This window comes from Mustela erminea, chromosome 12, assembly GCF_009829155.1.
Source record: "Mustela erminea isolate mMusErm1 chromosome 12, mMusErm1.Pri, whole genome shotgun sequence".
In the NCBI taxonomy this organism is placed as follows: domain Eukaryota; kingdom Metazoa; phylum Chordata; class Mammalia; order Carnivora; family Mustelidae; genus Mustela; species Mustela erminea.
The window spans coordinates 64,654,752-64,669,665 of record NC_045625.1 but is presented as its reverse complement, the minus strand read 5'-3'; the positions used below and the strand labels follow the sequence as shown (position 1 = coordinate 64,669,665).

Below are 14,914 nucleotides of genomic sequence, written 5' to 3'. Positions count from 1 at the left end.
TCATCATGAGTCCATGATACATAATTGAGGGGTGTGTGGCATGTGGGGACTAGTATCAAAAAGTATCAAAAGTATCAAAAAGTAGGGAGAAGCGATGCCTGGGTGGCTCAGTTGGTTGGGCAGCTGCCTCCAGCTCGGGTCATGATCCCGGCGTCCTGGGATTGAGTCCCACGTCGGGCTCCTTGCTTGGCAGGGAGCCTGCTTCTCCCTCTGCCTCTGCCTGCCTTTCTGTCTGCCTGTGCTCGCTCTCTCTCCCTTTCTCTCTCTGACAAATAAATAAAATCTTAAAAAAAAAAAAAGTAGGGAGATTTATGATTTAATGCACTAAGAAAAGTAGGGAGTTAATGAGGTGAATACAGGGAAGTGTTGTTTCGGGGAGGGGGATCTCTCCCTATAGCTTTGGGACAGACTGTAACCCAAAGCTGTTCTGTGCACAGGGATGTGGATAGTCTCACCTTATGTGACCTTAAAAACAAAAATAATGCAATCCTGCTCTTCCCTCTACCTGGAATGATCTTTGCAAGGTTGTCTTCTTCTTATCCTTTTGTCTTAGCTTGAATACCACAATCTCAGAGTCACCCCTGCTGAACAGATAATGTACCCGCCATGTTATTTTTGCCCTTTGCCCTTTTCATTGCCTTCATTGTCATTACCATGATTCGTAATTATATTGTCATTGGTGGATCCATTTGTTCTTTTTCTGTCTCCTCCATTCTGTGCATGAGCTCAACAAGGTCAGACCATGCTCTTTAATCTCACCCCCAATATACAATTGACATACCGTATGTGTGGCATACATATTTGGTGAACGAATTGATTAATAACAAGATACACTGAAATATTCAGATAGCCTGGCCCCCAAACTATCAGAGAGAGACAGTCAGCTTATATTGATGTCGGGCCAAGCTGCACGTAGTGAGAAAGTTCGCAAAGAGAGAGAGGCTCTGAAAACAGTGCAGAGAATAGAGGATGCAGCCTCAACACAGATTGGTCCACTGGGTGTTCTTGACATTTGACAGTGGTGCTCATACAGTTTTGAAGTCGTGTTGTCCACAGTGTTAGATGTGATGTATGGGTGTGTACAGTCTGAATACATATGGTGGGAGTAGCGTGAGTATAACAAGACGGTTCCTTGCCCCTACATTCTTTTTTTCTTTTGGTTGGGGGGAAAGGGGGAACCTTCCTAAACATATATTTGGAAAGGCATTTTGAAAATAGGCTCAGAAGTTTTACATGCTTGGGGACCAATTAGCCCAAACTCCCACTGGCTAAAACCACTGCACACTGAGCTACTGCAATGTTAAATGAGCACGTTGCCCGTCCCTTGACTTCTGAGGCGCTGATGTCAACTTCCCGTTGGAACACTTAGTGCCCTGTCTACCAGGTCGCTCAGGTTTTCTTTTGTTTATCTTTTCTGAACAGCAGATTTATTGGTTTTTCATGACAGCTTTATGGAGATAGAATCCACATGCCATAAATTTCACCCTTTTAAAGTGTACAAGCCAGTGGTTTCAGTATATGCATGAGGTTGTGCAACCCTCACCACTCTGCCATTTTCAGAATATTTTCATCAGTCCCACAAGAAGCCTCATACCCATTAGGTGTCACTGCCCCACTTCTACCCTCCACCCCCACCCCAGCTCCAGACAACTGCAAACCTACCATCTGTCTCTCTGGGTTCGCCTCTTCTGGACATTCCACATAAACAGAATCATAGAATACGTGACCTTCCGTGATGGATTCTCTTATGTAGCACAGTGTGCTCTGGGTTCATGTGGTAGCACAGAGCAACACTTCATTCCTTTATTTTGAATTTTACTTTTTAAACTTTGGTAAAACATATGTAACAAAACTTACCATTTTAACCACTGTAAAATGTAAAGGTCAGCACATTAACTACATTCACATTGTTGTGCAACGGTCAGCACGAAGCATCTCTAGAATGTTTTAATCTTCCCAGACTGAAACTCGGATCCATTAAATGATAACTCCACCTTGTTTCTTTCTCCCCCAGCCCCTGGCAACCATCGCTCTACTTTCTGTCTCTAGGAGTTTGACTGCTCCAGATACCTCATATAAGTGGAATCGAACAATATTTGTCCTTTTGTGACCTTTTGTGACTAATGGCAAGGTTCATCCATGGTGCAGCACATGTCAGAATTGCCTTCCTTTTTAAGATTGAATATTCCGGTCCTCTCTGCACTGGGAACAGCTCTCCTGCTACAGCCCCTCATTCCCTGAAAATGTCAACCTGTGCAGTGCTCTTCTCCACCTCTTCTTGGTCAGGAGCACCTCTCAGCTGTTGAGCTGATAACTGTCTGCAGTGGTGCTAAAACCACCCAGGACACTGAGAGATGAGAGCCTCAGCAGCCTGGCAGCCCCACATTCCCTGACCTCACTTATTTCTAGCTGCAACTTCTGCATTTCAAGGGACATCTGCTGCGGCCAAGTTTATTGGGGCTGGGGCTGCCATGGTAGGGGTGGCTAGCTCTGGAGCTGGAAATGGGACTGTGTTTGAGATTCCTGGCATCATTGGTTATGCCAGGAATCTCTCTCTGAAGTAACAGATCTTCTACACCATTCTTGGCTTTGCCCTCTTGGACACCATGGGGCTCTTTGGCCTGATGGTGGCCTTTCTCATCCTCTTCGCCATGTTAAGGAGCGGTGTCCACCTCCCATAGGTCTTTCTCCTGTGTCTCATCTGCCCTGTATGTTCCTTTTCCTATACCTCTCCAGACAGCCTGGGGAAAGTGGTTGGCTCAGGGTTGGACAGATAAAAGACAAATAAATACTGTATTAATAAGAAAAGAAAAGAAAAGAAAAGAAAAGAAAAGAAAAACTGAATATTTCATTGTCTTTATGGACATTGCCACATTTTTTTTTTGTTTGTTTATCCATTCATCCATTGATGAATGCTTAGGTAATTTACACCTCCTGGCTGTTGTCAGTAATGCTGCTCTGAACATTCATGTACAAATACCTGTTTGAGTTTCTGCCTTCTAGTCTTTTAATTGTATTTGAGGAACTGCCATACTGTTTTCCACAGTGACTGCACCATTTCACATTCTCACCAGCAGTGCACAAGAGTTACTATTTTTTCACATCCTTACCAACAGTTGTTTTTTTAATAGTAGCCATCCTTGTAGGTGTGAAGTGGTATCTCACTGTGGTTTTAATTTGCATTTCTCTGATAGCTAATGATGTGGAGCATTTTTTTTTTTTTAAAGTAGGCTCCACACCCAATACTTGAACTCATGACCCTGAGATCAAAGAAACTCAGGTTCGGGGCTGCCTGGGTGGCTCAGTGGGTTAAGCCTCTCCCTTCAGCTCAGGTCATGATCTCAGGGTCCTGGGATCAAGTCCCGTCTGCTTCCTCCTCCCTCTCTCTCTCTCTCTCCCTCTCTGCCTACTTGTGATCTCTCTCTGTCAAATAAATAAAATCTTTAAAAAAAAAAAGAGAGAGACTCCGATTCCACCGACCTACCAAGCCAGCCAAGGCGCCTGGGTGTTGAACATCTCTTCATGTGTTCATTGGCTTTTTATATATCTTCTTTGGAGAAATGTCTGCTTAGCTCCTTTACCAATTTTTTATTTGGGTTGTCTTTTATTTTTGAGTTGTAAGAGTACTTTATATGTTGCAGATGCAGGTCCCCTATCAAATATATGATTTGCAAATATTTTTTCTCGTTTTATGGGTTGTCTTTTTACTTGATAATGCCCTTTGTGGCACAGAAGTTTTTAATCTTGATAAAGTTCAATTTATCTTTTTTTTATCCTTGGTTGCTTATATGTTAGCTATCTTATGTAAGAAAACATTGCCTAATTGAAAGTTATGAAGATTTACTTCTGTTTTCTTCTAAGTGTTTTATAGCTTTAGCTCTTATATTTAGGTCTCTTATCCATTTGAGTTCATTTTTGTATACGGGGTAAGGTAGGGATCTAACTCCATTCATTCATGTGAATGAATATTCAGTTGTCTCATGACCATTTGTTGAAAGATTATTCTTTCCTTCCATTGAAGTGTCTTGGAATTCTTGTTGAGAATCAATTGACCATAAATGTAAGAGTTTATTTCTGGACTCTTAATTCTGTTCCATCAATCTGTATTTTTGCAGGTACCACAGTAAGTTTGGAAATTATTGCTTTTCAACTGACACACACTCATTATAAAAATTCAAGCAATACATAAAAGTACAAAGAAAAATGTGAAAAGCTACTTAAAATCCCACCACCTGTAAATACCCATAATTAATATTAGGTGAACTTCATTCCAGAAATTACACTATTCTCTCTCTTTCTGTATGTTTCATGGTAGGTATACATGCATCTGTATGTTAATGTGTACATGCATGTAATGATACAAAGGTATATGTAGAAGTAATTTTATAAAGGTAGGATTATATTATATGTGCATAGTCAAAAAGGATGATTACAAAAAAAACTTTTATTTTTTTTTCCTCTTTAGCTATTTATTCCATTCTAAAAATGGAATAAATTTTTAGTTTTATTCACTTCTGCAAAAGTTTGGGAAATTAGCAGTTATGTACTTCTACTACTTTTCCCCCAATTCAAAATTTTTCATAATTAAATATTTTTACATAGTTAAGGTTTATATCATTTGTTATATGTGCTGTAATCATACTTTTCATACTTGTATAGACTTAGCTCTGGATTTAAAGGACTTTGATTCACCACCAGTCATTTTGCCATGCTTCTGTATTCATGAATGCTTTATTTTGATTCCACTTTATGTTGGCCGAGTTTTGTTATCAAACTGATGTTCAAGTTGCAGACTCACTGCTTTTGTGATTTTTGAACTCTTATGTGCTTGAGAATGTTTATCGGTTGCCTTTATATTTGAATCACAGACTGGCTAGGTATAATATTCTCTGGTCACATTTTCATTTCCTCGGAACTTTGTGGCTATTGCTTAACTGCCTTCTGATTAATAATGATGTAGAAACTTTAAAAAAAAAAACCATTTTATTTATTTATTTAAGAGCTGGGGAGAGGAAGAGGGTGGGGGAGGGAGGATTAGAGAGAGAGGGGCAAGCAGACTCCCAAGCCAAGAGTGCAGCCCGACTTGGAGCTCTATCTCTAAATCTGGAGATCATGACTAGAGCCAAAATCAAGTCAGATGCTTAAGCGACTCAGCCACCTTGGTGCCGCTCTGTAGAAACTTTTGAAGTCAGCCTAATTTTTCCTCTTTATGCTACTCAGATGACAGAAGAATTCTTTCTTTATCTTTGACATTTAATAGTTGACTTAGAAAATAGCTTGGTATTATGAGCCCGCATCAGTTTTGTTTTGTTTATTTTCCTGCAAAGGAGTGTGCCCTTCCAGTCTTAACTTCTGTTCTTCTTTCTTTCAGCGAAATTGCCTTAACTGTATGTTTGAACACATTCAGGTTTTTCTCCCTCGCAGGACTCTGGATTTCAAGATTGCCAGTTATCCTTATGTTATATCATCTTTGTCCCCCATATCTTTCATTTTCTAATTGCTTTCATCTTTTTCTTCTTCGTGGTATGTGTTTATCTCAAGTGACATTATTTTTATTCTTAACATTATTATAACATTATTATTAATTTTTTTCTTTAATGTCTATATTTTTCTTACTTTTTTGTGTTATTAATTGTCCTGCACTGGTATTATTTTGGTCCTTAATTTATTTTCTTGGCTTTGAAATCTCTCTCTTCATCTCATTTTGTTTTGTCATCTAGTCTCTGAGCTTTCATTTTATTGACTTTATGTTCTTATTATCATCTTTTGTTAATTTATTTTATAGTGTAAAACAATCATAGAAAATTTTCTTCTATTCCTTGGGTTATGTTTTCTTCAAGACTGGAGTCTTTGTCTTTTGTCCTATGCTTCTGAGTTCTGTCTCTCTCTCTTTATGTGGGTTTTTGTCACATTAATTTGCATAGTTGCCATACTTCCTTCTTGCTCACTCTCAGCATGAGTAGCCTGACCTTCTATTTACTCTCATATGTGTTGGAACTTGAGTCTTGATTTTTTTTTTTTTTAAGATTTTATTTTTATTTATTTGACAGACAGAGATCACAAGTTAGCAGAGAGGCAGGCAGAAACAGGCTTCCTGTGGAGCAGAGAGCCTGATGTGGGGCTTGATCTCAGGACCCTGAGATCATGACCTGAGCTGAAGGCAGAGGCTTAACCCGCTGAGCCACCCAGGTGCCCTTGAGTCTTGATTTCTATCCCAACTCATTATAGACATGTTTTCTTTCCCTCTGAGCTACAGTTCGAAGTTTGGATGTTGTGCATGGAGGGGGTGGAGGGGAAGAGCTCCACTGGAGCTGCATACAGCTCTTGTTGCAAGGATTCAGCTCCCCTGATTCTTGAATTCTGTTAAATATTCTAGCCATTCTCCTCACCTAATTTGGGTGCAGCTTTTTCCCCACTGCACATACTCTCTCAATTAATATTGTTTCTCCTGTTTAGCATGGAGCTTTAGAAGCTCTACAGCTCATTAAAGAGCATCTTTCTTCCTTGTTTATTTCCCAGCTTTTGCTCATCTCTCTCCAGTAAACATTTCTAGTCCCTTCACAGTCAAAAAAAAAGAAAAAAAAAAAAAGAGGAAAGATACTCCTGTTTCTTTCCAAATGTGTGGGTATTCATGAGAATTTGCAGGGTTTGGGCAATTTACCAGTCCCACTACTGCTAAGCATGAGGTTGGGGGTGGTGCAGAGGGAGGGCTGGAGGCTGTTGGAATCTTATGTTTCTTTCCTTAGTTGTCTCCTTTTGAAGTTTATGCCATGAGGCTGTCCTTCTTTCCTTTTTTGGTTGTGTCTGGTGACATTTCTTCCCCCCTCCCTTTTTTTAGTGGATTGGGTTTTTGTTTATATTTCTTGTTAGTGATGAGGAAGGCTGTGATCCAGTTTCTTTGCTCAGAAGTCCTTCAGTTTCTTCTTTTTCCAGTTTGCTTCTTAATCTTTTCCCATGTGAATACCCCCAACATTCTGGTTTATCACTGTCCTGGTCCCCACTGCAGGTTAACAATGGCTTCTTGCCGGGCAGTTCATGTCTCGGTTCTTATCCTGCCAAAACTGTCCTTGCTTAAATTATTTAGTTTTTTGTTTTGCCTCTTCTACCTCCTCCTCCCCATGACCATGGTAATAACTAAACCTGTGCAATTATTAATCCATTGCCCGTTTATCCCATAAATCTATGTGTACCTCCTTTTTATTGAATATTTTTACCAGGACTAAAAAACAATTACCAAATTAGCCATGTGCCAAAAATCAGTGTCTTTTTTTTTTTTAATTATTCTTAATTTAGTGTTGTTAGGTATTAATCAAAATAAACTGTCTGGGACTGACCTGATTAGTGTATAGATTATTAAGAGAGTAGGAAATGGAAAAAATTTTCTCAAGGAATGTATTTTTTGATTCGGGTGAGGGCTTGTAATAATTTCTAAGGATCCAAATAAAATTTTACCCTAGCCCATTGTCAAAACAGCAGGAGGCCTTTTTTGGTTTTGGGTTTTTTTTGTTTGTTTGTTTGTTTGTTTTTCTTTTTCTTTTCTTTTCTTTTCTTTTTTTTTTCTTGTTTGCCTTTGGTTTTAATCTCTTTTCAGACATACTGTGGAGGTGACAAACTGGGGCTCTGGCATTTATTGCTAGCTAACTTTGTCTATGATCCTAGACTCAGCCTTGAAGGAAAACCCTCCTTGTCCATTTAAGATTTATAAATTGCCTTTACAAAACTGCCAATATGCTGAAGGGAAGAGGAAGGTGGATGAAAGAATTGAAAAGAGGTGGTGAGGGAAGTAATAATCATAGGACGCATTTTTCTTTTAATGTCCTCCTATTGTGGAGGGTGGGGAAAAGCTTCTATCATGAGTCCACTCCAGGGGTGTATGCCAGTTTACAAAAAGAGCCAGGAAAACTAGCATGTCATGGTAAATGATTAGGTCTATGAAAGGAGTAAGAAAGGCCAGTAGGGTTCAATCCACTGAGAGCTGGTACAGCAATGGGGCCAAGAATCTCTTTGGATTGGATGGAGCCTGGACAGAACATCTAGCACTGTGGATGGGCATTCACATAGCCTCTGAGAATATAGGCACCATGACTTAGAGATGCTTGAGGTGTTGGGGTTTTGTGATCCATTGTGATCCTCTAGACTCATTGTTCCCAGCATTGGTTGAGAGCCTCCATCAAGCTGCTGGGTAGCCTCCAGGTCTCAGCCCTAAGTCAGGAGAGGCAGATGGCCACCTACTAGGAGGCAGGACAAGCTTTCTTAAAAACGAAGCAAGGTTTGTTGGGGACCTCCTGTACTTTTCCTATATTGACACAAAATTCTGGAACATTGTGTTCTGCAGTCCTATAAAGAAAGATCCATTTGTAATTGGAAAATGGAACTGGGCAGAATTAAGGTTAACTCTGAATTTCCTGTTTCTCCTACAGTTCAATTCTCCCCCTTGTCATTGAGTTGATATCATTCCTCCCCCAACACACACACATAATTGAGCATAAGTTGCTGGACAAATATGGGATAAGTTGATAATGGACTATAAAGAGATAATGAAGCAAATTTAGTAAGAAATTATCAGTGCAGCACTCAGATATTTTTTGAAGATTTTAATTTATTTGACAGAGAGAGAGAGAGAAAGCATACAAGCTGAGGGAGCTGCAGACAGAGAGAGACGGAGAAGCAGGGAGCCCAATGCGGGGCTCAATCCCAGGACCCTGGGATCATGACCTGAACAGAGGGCAGACGCTTAACCGACTGAGCCACTCAGGCGCCCCAGCACTCAGATTTCTAAGAAGCAGGAATACTGTCAGTAAGCCAGTAAAATATTTGCAAAGTAATCAGCATATCAGATTGCGATAAATTAATTTCTAATTTAGCCTTTTTGCAAAGTAAGTGTCAAAATTATAAAAATAATGACTTTAAAAACGTCAAAGAAAAATAATTCTTCACATTCTAGATATGACTCATTTCCCTTTTTTCTCCATATACCCACTGCAGGTGCTAGGAAGGACTCTAGATGTGAGACCTTATTCTGTCTGGAGTTGTCCCTTTCCGTTTTGATTGCATGATCCATGTTTTTTGTTTTTTTTTTTTTTTTTAAGATTTTATTTATTTATTTGACAGAGAGAAATCACAAGTAGACGGAGAGGCAGGCAGAGAGAGAGGGAAGCAGGCTCCCTGCTGAGCAGAGAGCCCGATGCGGGACTCGATCCCAGGACCCTGAGATCATGACCTGAGCCGAAGGCAGCGGCTTAACCCACTGAGCCACCCAGGCGCCCCTCCATGTTTTTAATATTAGTTTTGTTACTCTTTGTATCATTTATTGTAGGTGAAGCAACAGTAGACAAATAATGACTTAGAAGGAGAACAGAGGTTAGGAGAAATAAATCTTTCATTAGCAGTTCTAGCAGGGAGACTTCGCCTCCAGAAGACCCGGCCCTAGCCATGTATAAGCACACAGAAAGGGACGGTGGCTCCGCCCAGTGCCATGATGGGGCGAGAACACTAGTCATACAAATTGTTTGCAGATTCCCATTCCTCTCTCATTCTGGATGTTTGTAATAGGGCGTGGTGCTGCTGCTTCCATCTTGCATTGGGTCCTCCCTGGATCTCATCAGATCCCCCTGCTGGTGCTGACCCTGGATCTGCAGACCTGGGTCTTGCGGGTAGAGCAGAGGGTGTAGCTTCTTTCTGTAGGAATTCTGGCTGGGTAGTGTCTTGTTTGGTCATCTGGGCTTAATGCACAGGCCCTTCTTTAAAGGACTTGTTTTAAAAGATTATTTTCAGCTTATTAAAAGGAAAACTTCAATTGTAGATCTTATTGAATGTCCAGTATCAAGTGCAGAAAGTTAAATGTTGTTCTTCTCCGTCTCATGTTCTGTATTTGTCCATAAAGCTTCTTCTCAAACCCTTCAGATAACTTAGGGTTAACACTGGCCTTCGGTCACTTGGCAAATGAAAATGGACAACCCCCACTTAAATTCAAATTTCAGATAAACAACAAATAATTTTTTAGTGTAAGTATGCCTCCAATTTAACTGGGCATCCTGTAATTTATCTGACAAATCTGGTTGACACCAAATCAAGATTCCAGAATTAGTTGGTGTAAAAAGATTGGTCACAATACTCAAGGTGCCAATTAAATATAAATGTAACCTTGAACATTCATATGTGAATATTTTAGGCCTATGGTATTGTAGTTATGTTTTTAAATGGTCCTTATCTTTTAGAGATATTTATTGAAACATTGATGGTGTTATATAACATTTGGTATTCACTTCTGAATAATACAGGGGACAGGTAAGAGGTTAGGACAGATTGGCTGTGGGTTGATGGGTACATGAAGGTTAATTATGTGCTTCTCTACTTTTGAGTGTGTTTGAAATTTTCCATAGTACAGGAAAAAAAATAGTTGTGTCTGAGTTACACGTTTAGCTTGAAAAAAATCTATTATTGAAAGATCCTAAATGTGGACCAATAGGAGATGGCGGTATCACTAGAAGCAGCTTCAGACTGAGGCAGGGGTCCATGAACCATTTTGTAGTTGTAACATCTTTGTTCCTCCACTGGGATATGAATTGTCTTGATTTTTGTCTTCATCTTTAGTTGTTGTTGTTTTAGGTTTTGTGTGGGTTTTTTTTAAGGATTTCATTTATTTATTTGACAGAGAGAGAGATCACAAGTAGAGAAGCAGGCAGAAGGGGAGAGGGAAGCAGGCTCCCTGCTTAGCAGAGAGCCTAATGCTGGGCTGAATCTCAGGACCCTGAGATCATGACCCAAGCTAAAGGCAGAGGCCCAACCCACTGAGCCACCCAGGAGCCCCTAGATTTTTTTTTTTTCTTAAGAATCTGTATACCCAACGCGGGCCTCAAACTCACAACCCTGAGGTCAAGGGTCACAGGGTCACTGAAGGAGCTAGGCACCCCTGTCTTTATCTTTCCATAGAACAGTGCAAGAATGTTGCAAGGTAGTTCCTAGCCTTTTGGAGTTGAGAGTGTTCAGGTGTCACAGGATCTCGAGGGAAAGCTTGGGAGGTGGAAAACCTGATTAAGTAGAAAGGGGATAGTGCTTTATGCTATGGGCAGCCTTTTGAAAATAGTTAAACATGAAATAAACTGTTGGTTTAGGTCAAAACAACAAATAGTACATTTTTCAATTTGTTTGTGGTTTTTACAAAACAATTCTCTTTAACTGATTGGATTGAAGCCCTGGTAAATTAATAAATAGGGTATATAGTCTAATAAGTCAACACAGGCCTAGCTTCCCTAGCAGGTGAGCTGTCAGCAGCTGGGAGCACTCGGGCTCTGGCAGGATTCCGGACAGAGTTATTTATTGATGGACATCTTTAATGGTTTGCTTTTTTCTTATTCCAGGATTTCCTTCAACTGCTGTTGGAGAATATCCCAGAAGAAAAAAGGTGAGGACCAATTTAGGAATTAAGAGCTCGGTTTTACTTTTCATGTTAAAAAGGACCCTGCCATTGTTTGGCTTGTTACAATCTAGAAAGTTCAGTCTTCGTCTCTTGACAGAAATAGGGACCTGGCCCAGGACAATGAACCAGACCTAAAGCTAGGCCCCTGTGGATATTGGGAGCCAGGGGGCATGCAGCCTTGGGAGGACCCAGAGTCAAAAGTCCTGAAAGTAACGTGAGAGACAAGCCAAGGACACTTTGTGGCCTCAGATGTTGTAAAAAAAGATTGGAGGAGAGGAAAATTCTAAGTGAGGGTTCTTTAGTTAACATGGCTTCATATAAGGAAGTACTGTTTCATTGAAGGTCAAAGTGTCATGTAGTAATAAGCCTGGGATTTGAAGTCAGACTCTCCTAGGTTCTTACCCCAGCAGGGCTCCTTCCCAGCTCTGAGATTTGGAGCAAGTTACTTTATCCCTCCGAATTTCAGTGTTTCACCCTTGGGAGGAGTGCAGGAGATAACATCTGTGTAAAGTAGGTGTTCAATCAATGGCCGATATGACAATAGTCATCTTCTGGGCCTCAAGCCCTGTATACAGGGTCTATATACAGTAAATCACTTAATCCTTATTACGGTGCTCGCCCCCCCAACTACCACCATCTTCATAGTGGGTATTAGAAGCCAGCACTTTCTGTATGCAAGCCCCCAGTTAATCCTTCAACCAACACTATTTAGCTCATGCCATGTCTGTCCCTATTTTACTGGTAAGAGCACTGAGGTTCTGAGGGGCTGACCACGTACAGGAGGAGGAGGTTTAGGACCTACATCAAAGTTTACACCAGATTCGTTCCAACCCTCTCCTTCTCATTTCTTATCTTAATTTAGACACCAAAAGTGAATACCCTGAAATATAATTCTCAGTAGCAAAATTGGTATGTAACATTAAAGGGGGGCATCTTGAGAAATTAAACATTACTTTGAAGAAGAGCCAATGTTCTTCTCTTTTCTGATCCACAAGTTTAACTATGTTTTTATGCTCACAGTAGGTTTCCAAATGTAGAAATGAATTCTTTCACGCAGACACTGACTTGGACCTGGGCAAGGCCATCCTCCATGTAGGTGGGCCAGCATCCTGGGCAGTCCAAATGGAGTGTCTTCTAGCGAAGGTGGCAGGGTTCATGCCCCCAGGAAATGACATGCAAATTCAGGATGGGGGAATCCAGGGGCCATGAAGACACGAAGATTTTTTCCCGAGTGTTGGATTTTTGGCCTTTTCTTTAAACTCCTCCTCTTCCACCTTCTACTTCAATTCTTGCGTTATTGTTAGCCACTTGTTTTTTAAAATTAGATGTGAACACACACACACACACACACACACACACGTAAAGCAAGCCAGTGCATCATACAGAATGAACATACCCATCTTATTTCATAAATTTCTTCATTTCTACCTCTTTGTGTTCATGCCTTTTGATGCCGAAGGCAGTCTTATACAGGGTGATTGCGTGGGGGCATTAGTAATTGCCCAAGATAACTAGCTTTTCAGGAAGCTGCTTGAAGGAAATGTGGCTTGTTTTGGAAAGTCTGAAGTGTTTTGGATTTATCATCCTTTCTTTTTAAGCAGACATATGGGGTTTTTTTTTCATATGCAAAGATCATATCAGATGTGGCTATTATTCGTAAGGTCAGGAACAACAGTTTACCTGCAAGTTTCTGTTTGTTTGTTTGTTTGTTTGTTTTTTCCTTTTTCTTCTGTACCTGCTCTGGAATAACTTTTGAGGTTCTCTGATAAAATGGAGCAGTTTCCTTAGAAACTAATGCAAGGGAAAAAAGACAAGACAATTACTAGAAATAGCATATTCCTATTACAAAAGTTTGTTACTATACGTTCTTTTGGGAGAACTTCTTAGGGTACAAGTATAGCAAATTTCATGGAAGCTACAAAGTGCATTTTTCATTTAGGAGGGCTTCTTTCTTTTCATCCACTTCCTAAGAAGGTTATGAAGTTAATGGGGATGTCCCTGAGCCCTCTGGCTTCAGGGAGCCTGGATCTTATCATTGTGAATATTTATTGAGGGACACACTATTGGGCCCACAAAGAGACTTCTGTTGCAATGATGGCAGAGCAGAGTCAGTCTGTTTAAGGGTGGCCACTGACCACCAACCTTCACCCCCTGAGAGGACGGCTTTCCTAGTTAGGGTCATGTTTTGGCTAGCAGGTTTAAGCTTCCTTTTAAAATTCCCCTTAAAAGTTAAGGCGATTTCCTTCCTGCAATGCAATGCATCTATTTCAGCAAGTACACCAGAGCTTTTTTTGAAACTCGAACATCTTCTTTCCTGCTAACTAATGTCAGAATCGAATTCAGCTATTAAAACAGATCGTTTGCCCTTTTACCTATGCAGCATATTGTACCAATTTTATCTGGGTCTCCAAAGGCCCCACACCTACCCCCAGAGCCTCTAATCTGTGGCCTGGCTGCAAACTGATCCTTGGGCACATCTGTCAGGCACGTGAGCCATTGTTAGTGGGGCAAGGTTCTTCAGATTAGACCAGCCACTTAGTGTTCAGGGGCCGGTATCCTCCATGTCACACTGTTTTGCGTTGTTCTCTTGCTTCGATTAATTTAACGTTATCTATTGAGCACCTCCCTAGCAGGCTTTATGCTGGATGCTGGGGGACAGAAAGGAGTAGGTTCCATGTCCAGTCTGGAGAGAGCTCCTTGTCAACATGAAGATCTGTGTGAAAACAGATCATTATGTCTCAGTGTTGGAAGTGCTCTGGGGAGTTTCAGAGTCCTTGGTACCAAAGGAAAGGCCCGTGTGTCTTAGCCTCGAGCCTTCAGGCAGAGAGGTACCCCTCAAGGTTCTCAGTAGGAGAATGCCGTCAGCAGATTGGAAGGCTGCTCCAGCGGGGAGCTGTGGAAGATCCATGTGGGCTGGGAGGACTAGAAGTCATGAGATCATTGAGAAACCAAGACAGCTGTTCACTCACGAGATCTATAGCTGGAACCCAGGCAGGGGTGTGGCAGGGGCAGGAGGGTTTGGGAGAAATGAACAGATCCGAGGGATGTTCCAGAGGGGCCATGGTTTAAGACTGGGTTGTTGGTTGTGAAAGGTACGCGGAGGAGTGCAGCACAACCTGGCTTTTCCTTCTGCACCACTCAAGGGACACTCTGGAGTAGCACCGGAAGCAGAGTAGGCCGGGAGTTTGTCTTGGGAATCCCTATGGGGCAGGAGGAGTGGGAGGGAGAGCATTTGGAGGTAGAGGGGAGGGAGGTGAAGGTGTTGTAGACCTCTTCAGTGTGAAGAGTGAGTGAGCTTTCTGTTTACATGTTGATGTTTTATGAGACCAAGGGAAGGAAAGCTAAAAGTGCTTAGAAGGAAATCCAAATAGACCCTGGGTGCCAGCTGGCCCTGCCCACCTCATACCTCCACCCTGTCAACAGTGGCTTGCTCTTTCTTTCCTTTTTAAAGATTTATTTATTTGAGAGGGGGTAGGGAGAGCAGGGGGAGGAGCA

At 41.2% G+C, this 14,914-nt stretch overlaps 1 protein-coding gene and 1 pseudogene across 8 annotated transcripts in view; both read left to right on the top strand.

Annotated features, from left to right (window-relative positions):
• Nucleotides 1–14,914, top strand: part of AOPEP (aminopeptidase O (putative)) — a 332,560-nt gene that overhangs the window by 210,540 nt on the left and 107,106 nt on the right. For all 8 annotated transcript variants that reach the window (XM_032308869.1, XM_032308867.1, XM_032308868.1 and 5 more), the window contains one exon: nt 11,361–11,404. In XM_032308869.1, coding sequence (XP_032164760.1) covers nt 11,361–11,404 — 44 coding nt within the window. The remainder of the gene's footprint in view (nt 1–11,360; nt 11,405–14,914) is intronic.
• LOC116571110 lies at nt 265–2,808 on the top strand (annotated as a pseudogene).